The 10,986-nt window shown below is 59.7% G+C and overlaps 1 protein-coding gene across 1 annotated transcript; it reads left to right on the forward strand.

Annotated features, from left to right (window-relative positions):
- Nucleotides 1–3,848: 3,848 nt before the first annotated feature.
- KCNK16 (potassium two pore domain channel subfamily K member 16) lies at nt 3,849–9,758 on the forward strand (the record flags this gene model as incomplete). Its single annotated transcript, XM_079781377.1, has 5 exons — nt 3,849–4,061; nt 6,771–6,885; nt 7,934–8,100; nt 9,053–9,218; nt 9,535–9,758. 5 exons carry the CDS (start codon nt 3,849–3,851, stop codon nt 9,756–9,758), a joined length of 885 nt encoding a protein of 294 aa, XP_079637503.1.
- Nucleotides 9,759–10,986: the final 1,228 nt, after the last annotated feature.

Here is a 10,986-nt window from a genome sequence, read left to right on the forward strand (position 1 = left end):
CAGGCGGCCGGGAGGCTACGCGGCCTGGAGACGCGGGACCAAGGGAGGATTCACGTCCCGGTGGGACGGAGGGGGACGGTGACAGATTTCATCACGCTACTCAGAACGGCGCCCAATTTAAAACGTATGAATTGTTTATTTCTGGAATTTTCCATTTAATATTTTTAGACCGCAGGTGACCATGGGTAACTAACACCGTGGAAAGTGAAGCCGCGGGTAAGGGGGGCTACTGGAGTCTATAATGAGTGGTGTGCTTTGCCCACAGGGAACCTGGTGCACTCCGTGCCCGGGGCCTGAGGGAGGCAGGGCTTCTGGTGGCTGACCCGCCCTCCCTCCACCCCGAGGTGACACCGCTGTTCTCGCCCACGCACGCTCCCATGCGGGGAGTGCATTCTCTCGCCCTTCATTTCCTCCCGCCTAAGGACAGCCACCATGGCCTGTGGACAGTGCCCGGCGCTGTGGGGGACTCTAGGGCTACAGAGGCTGCTAAGACCTTCCCGAGATCCCCGGGCATCAGTGGCTACGCTTCCTGAATGGCACACGGAGAACTCCTCACATAGGGAGCGTCTCCGGGGCAATAAAATAGGATCTGATTATCACACGGCCCTGCAGGTCTAACGACAGCCCGAGCTCAAACCAGGAACTAGCGAGTCTGTAGTGACGGGATGACAGCCAGCACTGTCGTCCCATTTCCCCAGAACGAGGAGTCCCAGTCCAGGGTGAGCTGTGGCATCTGCCTCCAAGAGAAGCCCACACCCCGCACGGTGCTGCCCGGAAGCTCTGGGGGTGAGGGGACCTTGCACAGGGCGGCTTAGATCCCAGGGGGCCTCGGGGGACCCTGAACCCACAGGATTGCAGAGAAGGTGGCTGCCACCCCAGCCACGGCCCCACCTGGACCACAGGATGGGTGGGGTGCTGCGGGAGGGGCGGGGGGGCCTGCCTTCGGCCCTCGTCACAGCCTTGGGCTGTTCCTAAGGGGCAGCCTCCAGCTCTGCCTGGACTGGTTGTCCTTCTGGTTTGGCCTGGGAGCCGATGAAGAGCCCTGTGCCACTACCATTCTCTCCATCGTCCGTGTGCGTGAAAATAGCAAACGTCTCCTCCTTGTTTTGATTTTCTGTAAGTCACACCTCCCCCTCTCACCCCCTCACCCCCGCCCCCCTTCTTCCTCCCCCGCCTCCTCCCCCCTCCCGTTACAGATCCGTAGGTGCTTGTCCTGGACATGCCTGCGCCAGTGTCTGCCTCCCCATAGCCCTTCACATGACACTATGTGCCAACTGGCTAGGGCCAAGCAGCTGAGGTGGGGACTGACGGGGGACAGCCACGCTCAGCCTGAGGTGGCCCACAGGCAAGGTGCTCCCGGACACACTGCCCCCTAGAGGATTTGAGCCAAGAGATGCCAAGAGAAGGGGCGCCTGGGAGCTGACACCCCCAGAGGCCCGCCTGCTGGGATGAGGGAAGGGGCCCCGCTGAGGAGAGTGGGCAGGCACGTTAGCGGTGGAGGAGAGAAGTGAGGGTGCAGGCCGGGTTGTTCCGGAACCCGGGCTGCTCCTGGCTTCCCACCACAAATTATTCCAGTTACTTGAGCTACCTGGAGCGTGTTCCCATTCCTTCCCACGAAAATGAGCCTTGAACAACTTAGAAAACCAAGCCTCACGGAGCCACTGGGATGTTCCGGAAAACCTAACAGTGGCCTAAACACAAGGCGTTCTGTTTCTGACATGAAAAGAGCTGGAGACAGGTGTGTGCAGGGATCAGCGTCTGCGCATCGCTCCCGGCCTCTCCCTCAAGGACACGGGTTCGCGCATCGGGTGCAGTCACCCGAGCATTCAGGAGAGACAGGAGGGGCCAGGGGAGGCCGAGCCCTCTGCCCCCACCTCCTTGGCCGACGCTGCCCAGACCTAATTGGTCAGAGCTGGGCCACATGGCCACCCAGCTGCGAGGGAGCCTGGAAAGTGGGTGCAAGGGACACTGTCAATTCTCTGAGCCCCTCCCTGTTTCTGAGCCTCTCTCCCCACTTTAATGTGTTTTTGCTTCCAGTGGCCTTGCCTGCACCTGGGGCTCCTCAGTGGACTGTCCACGGGCTACTGGGGCCATGTCGCCTGCAGGTGGGAGCCAGAGGTGCCCGAAGGGCTGGCCAGAGTGGGATTAGGAGAGCCCAGCTCCCTGCCCCACTTGGGACTGACTGGGAGGTGCATGACCCGCCAGGGCTCCCCAGGCACCAGGTGGAGGTAGCCTTGACTTACCGCCCTGCTCATACACAAACCCCCTCGGGGCTGCTCCAGGGGACCCCGGTCTGCCAGCAGGGAGCATGATAATTGTGATGGCGAGACCTGCCACGCTCCACTGCCTGGCATGTCCTAACGTGGGGTTCTGTGGGCCGGGAAGGAAGGAAAAGCTGCTGGGCAGGCAACGCAGGGCGTCTGCTGACGCAGCTCATTACAGAAACCACGAGCGGAGACGCCAGACCCTCGCGCACTGCCGTGGGAAGGCAAAATGGTGCAGCCGCGCTGGAAAACGGTCTGGCGGGTCCTCAAAAAATGTCACATGGAGTGACCATATGGCCCAGCAATCCCATTCCTAGGAATATATCCAAAGGAATTGAAAACATGTGCACACACAAAAACGTGTACGTGAATATTCATAGCAGCATGACTCATAATGGCCACACGTAGACACAACCCAAATAGCTCTCAACTGAAAAATGGATAAATAAAATGTTGGTCTAGCCAGACAATGCAACATCATGCAGCCATAAAGAGGAATAAAGTACTGACAGGCTGCCGTGTGGATGAACGTTACAACGTTAAGCTAACAGAAGAAGGCAGACACAGAAGGCCACATACTGTATGGCTGCGTTTGTATGAAATGTCCGGAGTGGGCGAGTCCATAGAGAAAATAGAGTAACAGTTGCCAGAGGCTGAGGGCGCAGCTTTAGGGAGGGGAACTAATGGCTATAAGGTCCAGGGTTTCTCTTCGAGGTGGTGAAACTGTTCTCAAGTTGGTTGTTAAAAAGCGTTCGATTGCGTACTTTACGTTTGTGAATGGCATGGTATGTAAATCATATGTCGCTAAAACTATTACAAATACACGCATACATAAGCAAGAAGACACCCCGCTTCTGCCCACCCACAGCCAGGACACACTCCAGCCTCGTCTTATTCACACGCGTGTCTCACCGACGCGGTGTCCTCTGAAGGCAGCCAGCTAAAGGACTTCAAGCAAGGACAACTGTCGGCAAAGGCTCCCGTGTGTCAGGAGCACCGGCCCGTGCTGCCCCTGATGGGACTGTCGCTGTCTATTTGCTTTGCCCTGATTTGTCACCAGTTCACTCATCCCCGGTTCCCCCAATAGGCAGGTCAATTCTGCCCCATTTGGTAGCCAAGGCGACTGAGTACAAGGTTTATTCACACCCAATCTGATTTCTTCCCCACTCCTAAGCTTGGGGACTTGAATCCGTCGTGGGTGAGAAGCTGGGGGCTGCCGAGGGGGCCACGTGGGCCTGGGCAGAGTGAGGAGAGCCTCAGATCTGGCCCAGAAACACCCGTCCAGCTGGCAGGCAGAGGGCGAGGCAGATGACCTCAGCAGGACCCGGTAGGTCTATCTGAGGGGTCCGTGCCACTTGCTGCTCTCCATGGAAAAAGAGGCCGGGCGGGGGGAGGCAGGCCTGTTTGCACTCATGGCACTTAGTGCATCCAAGCTGAGCCGCGCTGTTCAAACAGACTCCCAGCCTCCAGACACCTGTGCCTGGGAGGGCGAGGCCGGCAGGAGGCCGAGTGCAGGTCCCCCAGCCCTTCCCGCAGCTCCTCCCCAAGCCAGCCCCGCGGCCCTGGCAGAGTCCTGGCCACGCCATGCCCCACGCTGGGCTCTGCAGCTGCTGGGGCGGCCGGCTGCTGCCCCTGCTGCTGGTCTATGTCTGCTACCTGCTGCTCGGCGCCACCATCTTCCAGCTGCTGGAGAAGCAGGCGGAGGCTCAGTCCCGGGACCAGTTCCAGTTTGAGAAGCTGCGCTTCCTGGAGAACTACACCTGCCTGGACCAGCGGGCCCTGGAGCAGTTCGTGCAGGTGAAGGGGAGACGCTGCCGGGGAGGGGGGGCAGATGGGGGTTCAGGTGGTAGGTCCAGGGCCACAACCTGGCGACCGATGCCCTGTTTGGAAGCAGAGGGTGTGGGAACAGAGCCAGGGGAGACCTAGGTCCAGGTCTAAAACTGGATCGCTGTGACATGGGGCAAGTCCCTTAACCTCTCTGGCCCCACATTTCCTCATCCAGAAGGTGAGGAGGAAAACCACATCTGCGCTGCGGACATGCAGCAGCAGGCTAGAAGCACTGCCTAAGCTGCCCCTTGCTGCTTAAAAGCGGACGTGGTGCTACCGGTGCTGTGCAAATGTCCTCCTCCCGCACTCTGCGCTTCCCCACCCCAACCCCGTGGCCACTGTGCTGACCGCACTCGGGCTGCGGCAGGTGGGGGGCACAGAGAAAGGTCAGGAGCAGCCGCCACGCTGGCCCGCCCCGGCCTGGACCCTGGCGCTGGGCTTGGTGAGCAGTGGCCAGGGCGACTGAGCCCCACCCGCCCCGTGCCCATGGGAGGCAATCTCTGATGGTGGAGGGGGTCACCCCCTGCCTGACTCCCTTCTGCTCCCCTGCACAAACTCTGGGGTCCCAACATGCTCTCTCCAAGAAACAAGGCAAAATGCATTGGAGACTAAGAGGCAGCGTACATGACCACAACGACACAGGCTGGTCAGCACCATGATCGGTGGCATTCACTGAGCATTTACAATGTGCCTTAAACAGGGGGAGCAGGGTCACCGTGCGGGGCCCGGTGTTTTACAGGTGTTTCCTCATCATCACTTGCACCATCACCATCTCCAGTCTGTAGGCGGGAAGTGCGGCCCAGAGAGGTGGCGTATGTTGGCCAAGGTTGCACAGTTAGTGGTAGAGACAGAGCTGGCACTCAGGCCGGCTGCTCTTCACCACACAAATTAGCATAAGCGCCGGGGCAGGACACAGGGGTGCAGCAATTCTCAAGTGTGGCCCCAACCAGCTGCATCAGCACCACCTGGGACAGCACCTGGGAGCTTGTTAGAAACACCAAGGATCACACCACCCCAGACCCACAGAGTCAGGCGGCCATGCCGATGCCCATGCAGGATGGAGAGCAGCTGGCTCTGAGGTGGGTGGGCTGTGAGACACCTGCCCAGGCCCGTTCTTCACATCCCTGCTGCCTACCAGCGAGGGCTGGGCCACAGCACCCACATCAGGACTGGAAAGGGTTTGGGAGCCTCTCAAGAGTCCGGGAGGTGTGAGGGAGGAGAAGGGGGCTACGAGAGAGGCCCTAGAGCCTCCTGCTCCCTCAGCCCTGGGTTCGAGGCGAAACCCAGGAGCCAGAGGGTGTGGGAAGGGTTGGTAGCTCTGCAAAAGGTGGGGGAAGCCACAGGTTTGGCTGCAGCTCTGAGGGAGCCAGGACATCCTTCCCGTCCTCAGCCTCCTCAGGGGGGACCTCACTTGCCAGGGGGTGTCTAGCTGAAAAGCAGAGATCTGGGATGAGGTTCCGGAGCGCACATGACCGTTCTGATCACAAGGGAAAGCTGCAACAGTACCGCAGGCAGTGTCCAGGGAAGGAGGCCCTGGCCGGGTCACAGGACTCTGTCTGACGTCTCCACCACGGGTTCTGAGAGGACAGAAGGGCCCCACTCAGCACCCTCGCTGACTTCAAGGCCCTCCTCAACGGGATGGAGAACGTCAGTGTGGGGGGCAGCTGAGTCCGGGGCAAGTGCTGTTCCCAAGAGGGAGGGTCTCCAGGGAGAGGGTGCGTTCCAGAATATTCCATCTTGGCCTGTCTGGGTGTGTGGGAAAGACAGGGAGGCCAAAGTCCACATGCAACGAGGCCAGTTCTGCCAAAGTGAGAAGAAGCAGACAGCCTGTGTCAGGGCGCCTAACGGCCTGGCTCATGGGACCACCTCACCCTGGCCGGAGCTCGCTCACCCAGCCAGCAGGGAAACGTTCCCACAGGAACTGGAGGCCAGAGCCGCCCCTCCCCCACCTCCTCCCGCCTGTCTTTGGGGCTCTACCAAGTGGCAATGCTGTGCTGCTGCCCCAGCACAATCCACAGCTACAGGGGAAGGGAGAGGGGGGAGGGAGCCCCGCCCTATCCGAGAAAGCTAGATCCCAGACAGAGGGGCTCAGGCCTGACCTGCAGGGAGGGGTTCAGGTTCTGTAAACACACACACACACACACACACACACACACACACAGGAGACCTTTGCCCTCCTCTGATGGAATTTCTCCTGTAGGCCTGGGCTGGCACTCACTAGGGGGCAGCAAAGAGCAAGACTACCAGCTCACCTGGATGCACAAAGGACCATCAGCCCCGCTGGAAGGGCAGGCTCCCCCTCTCCAACCATCCCCCCCGCCCCCCGACCTTCCCAATGGACCTCATACCCTGTGTTCCCAAGTAAACGCTTCCAGGAACATCCAACCTGAAATCTTCACACTGGCCTAACAACCCATTGGCATCTCACCCCCTCAGCCACACGCAGCATCTCCCACCTGGTCCGTTCCTTAAGCACCTTCTGCCTCCTGGGCCCATGCCCCTCCACCAGCCCACACTCACAGCGCTGGGCAGTGTGGCCACTCTGAGCCTGCGTTTCCTTTTCCGTGCAAAGGAAACAAGACTATCTGACAACCTCATTACGTGAGGTGACACTAAAGCACCTGCTGAGTTCTGGGCACCAGCTGGCGCCATCAGCTCCCTCTCCCTGCCATCCCACAGGTCATCATGGAAGCCTGGGTGAAGGGCGTGAACCCCAAAGGCAACTCCACCAACCCCAGCAACTGGGACTTCGGCAGCAGTTTCTTCTTTGCAGGCACGGTCGTCACTACCATAGGTAAGGGCCGGGTGAAGAAGGGCTCCCCCTGTCCAGGTTTGGGTCCCCCAAAAGCAGATGCTGAGGCAAGGATGTGGTTCATCTGGGATGTGATTTCAGGAAGCACCAGCGGAGACGTGGGAAAGTGAAACAAGGAGAAAAGGCAATAAAGTTTGCATCAGTGAGCAGGTTACCGGGCAGGGCAGCTGGGCTCACTGCAGACCCTCTGAGAGGCTAGGTGGAGCCCATCCTCCGAGCAGCCCCTGCGAGGGGCGAGAAAGCAGGGCAATGTGTCTCCTCACTCCTGCCCTGGCTGGTTGAGAGCGAATCCTGGATGTGTTAACTCTCCAGCACTTGGACCTGCCCACGGACCAAGGGAACTCTTGCCGCCGAAAAATCTCTCAGGGACAAGATGCAGGGACTTGGAGGGAAGCCATCTGTGTGCACAGGACCTGTCTACAGGCTACAGGCTGTGCCAGGGGCTCCGAGGGGCCAGGACACTGGGCGTGTCTGCTACACCCCTCAGACAGAAACCCCGCTCCGATGCTGCAAGGAAACCCCAGACCCTCACTCACCCCATCTATTCAATTAAGACCAATTAGGTCCAACGCCTTCTTTGAGCTCTGGTGCCATGGGAGACAGAGGAAGGAGTGAGGGGGAGGGAGATTCATACAAACTTGGATCAGACCCAGACTCAGCCCTCAAGGAGCTTCCAATCCAATGGAAGGGATAAGATAAACACCAAAAATAACAGTGCCAGGCAGAGTAGGTAAGTCGATAGGAATGACACAAAGCACTGTGGGAAATCAGACCTACTAGGAAGGTGAAGGGTGGTCGTCAGGAGGGCTTCCTAGAGGAAGGGTCATTAAGATGGGCCTTGACAGACAAGCAGGAGTCTTACACTAGTTAATAGGGATCGTCCTAGCAGAGAATGAGGCGAGTGTCCATGCGACCAGGGGACTTCTCCTCGTCCCCCAGCGGCCACGGAAGACCACCCACCTCTGCTGGAGTCTGTGGGGGAGGCAGTTCTGAGCTCTCTTCCCCACACTTCACTCCTCCTCCCCTGCAGGATATGGGAACCTGGCACCCAGCACCGAGGCAGGCCAGGTCTTCTGTGTCTTCTACGCCCTGGTGGGCATCCCCCTCAACGTGATCTTCCTCAACCACCTGGGCACAGGGCTGCGTGGCCACCTGACCACACTGGAGAGGTGGGAGGACCAGCCCAGACGCTCCCAGGTAGGCCCCACCCTCCCTACAGCCCTGCTGTGACAGATCCGGTTCAGGTTAATCCCATAGAAGCCAACACTGACTGACTGAGTGTGGCCAGCAGGTATTAGGCAGGTACTGGTGGAAGGAAAGGATTGGGCAGGGGGAGAGGTTGAATGCCACGTGGCTGGGCAGACTTGGCCAATCCCTCACAGAGCTCTGCAGCATGTACAGGCCATCGGAGGTGTCCCACAGCAGGCTGAAATGATCGGGACTTTTTTTTAAATATATGTTTATTGATTTCAGAGAGGAAGAGAGACGGAGAGAGAGAGAGAAACATCAATGATGAGAGGGAATGATTGACTGGCTGCCTCCTGCACGCCCCACACTGGGGATCGAGCCCGCCACCCAGGCATGTGCCCTGACCGGGAATTAAACCACGACCTCCTGGTTCATAGGTGGATGTTCAACCCCTGAGCCTCGCTGGCCGGGCATGACCAGGACTTTACACCCCTGCCTCTATTAGGCACCGGGCAGCTTTCCTGTAGCTGCCACACATCCTGAAGGAGATGACAGCTGGATGCCACCTGCTGACAGCTGGCCAACATGGCACACCTCCATGGTCATCACAGAACTCCAACAAACTCCAGGCCACCCAGCATGCCCCAGTGCCCACCCCATTGGCCAGTCCTTTGCAAAGCCAGGCACACTAGCAGGACCAGGGTGTGGAGGAAGCTCTGTCCCAGATCTGAGTCCTGGAGGACCTGTACTAGCCCAAAGGAATCTCCGAATTCCAATTGACCCACCGATGCAGCCCCTCTGACCAGATCCTCCCCTGACACGGAGATCCAGGCCCCACCCCAAAGGTCTGCAGGGCAAAAAAGGGACCACTCCCACTCCCAAATTTTCCCCAGACTCTCCCCCCATACAGTCCTGGGGTCTCCCACGTGGACTAGGAGATGGACTGCCTCCCTCCCTCCAGGTCCTGCAGGTCCTGGGCCTGGCTCTGTTCCTGACCCTGGGGACGCTGGTCATTCTCGTCTTCCCGCCCATGGTCTTCAGCCACGTGGAGGGCTGGAGCTTCAGCGAGGGTTTCTACTTTGCCTTCATCACTCTCAGCACCATCGGCTTCGGGGACTATGTTGTCGGTGAGAAGAAGGCCTTCACATATCTCAGGGTCAGGGACACCGGATTGGGGGTTGGGGAGATGTCAGCGGGGGTGGCCACTGAGGACCAGATGGCCCCCAGTTTTGTGGAGATGAATGATTTCTGAGGCTGCTGCGCATTCTCACATCCTCAGAAGCTGCTGGTCTGGAATCCATATCCTTTCCCCAGAGACCTCCATTGCTGATCCTTGTTATGGGGAGACTGGCAGGGCCCCAATGGACCCTGGGTGGCGGGGGGGAGTGGGGAGTGGCTGTGCCCTCAGATCCCTGGCATTTATCACATTCCCTTCCCGGCCAGGCACGGACCCCAGCAAGCATTACATCTCGATGTACCGGAGCCTGGCGGCCGTCTGGATCCTCCTGGGCCTGGCGTGGCTGGCGCTGGTCCTCCCATTGGGCCCCCTGCTTCTGCACAGGTGCTCACAGCTCTGGCTGCTCAGCAGGGGCCTCCGCCTCAAGGAAGGGGAAGTTCCTGAGGCCAACGGGCTCCCCAGACCTCAGAAGATCCCCACCTCTGCATGACCCCCCCCCCCAGTGGCCCGAAGAGCCCCTCTCAGCTTCCCCCACCCTGTGCATGTGTTCTCTGGATTTCCCACCCCACCTCCTCCTCTCCCAGCCAGGGCTGATCTCAGGAGCTCACTGGAGAGAGAAAGGAGGGGGGAGTGTCCCCGAAAGTACCAGAATGGAGATGGGGAGACAGGATCAATGACGGATGGGTGTGAAGCGAGAGGTTGGCCATTGTCCCAGAGCCCCTGCCCTTTTCCCCTCAAAGGGGACCAGACATGGATCACTGTGGCCAGATCCCCACTGCCCTCCTCCCAGCCCCTCCCCAGAGACGCCTGCAGGACAGCAAGCAAAGGGTGGCTGTGCTTTTGCCTCATTGGAGACCTGCACAGTGTTCACTGGTCTGGCCCCGTGATGTGCAGGCACTGTGTCAGGCTCTGGGAAGTTGCACTTAGTCGAGTGGAAGGACTAGCTAAGTAGAGGGGCAACCCCAACCCAGGACCTAAAATGCTATGACGAGGGCAAACGAGAGCCCGCGGGAACAGCTGGCAGGGAGGGGGAGGGGGAGGGAGAGGGCAGGGGCCTTGGGGCATCTCAGCGCAGACAGGATCTGCCCTCAGGGAGCTGCGCTGAGGGGCCGGCAAGCGCCAGGGCCCCTGGCCTGGAAGTCCAGAGCTGTCCGTGAGCAAGGCTTAGGAGGTCGGGGTGTCCCGCCCATTTTCCTGGGAATGGTCTCCCCTGACCCTCCCCCAGGGCACCCCTTGACCCCATCCCCCACTCTGGGCTCCTGTCTTCTTAAGAGCATTTCCAAACATATTTCCCTGGGAACGCGCAGAGTCAGCAGATCCCAGGAGACTTCCACGAAATGAGCTCCGTGGAGGCACGGCCTCCCCTGGGAACCAGCTCTGCTGCCTGGCCTTTCTCCTGCCGGACGGACGGCCACACCTCCGGCCAGAGGAGAGGAGAGACTGAGACCAGTCCTGCCCAGGCCCCGCTCACCGAGGACTGCAAACCTCAGCCCCAGGACCCCGCCGCCAGGCAGGCCCTCAGTGGCCGGCCCTCGGGACGGACCTGAGGCGAGGCTGTGGAGCAGAGGAGGCCCCAGGTGGGCCACCCAGGGCAGCATCTACAGCAGCGCGACCCAGATTACATCCCAGGACTTCCTGTAGAAGCTGAGGACCCCTGGGGACCCCTTACCACCAGGACCCTCCCTCCATTCTGGCTAGAGGAGGGAGTACGGGGCCTC

Source organism: Cnephaeus nilssonii (genome assembly GCF_951640355.1).
Source record: "Cnephaeus nilssonii genome assembly, chromosome: 9".
NCBI lineage: Eukaryota > Metazoa > Chordata > Mammalia > Chiroptera > Vespertilionidae > Cnephaeus > Cnephaeus nilssonii.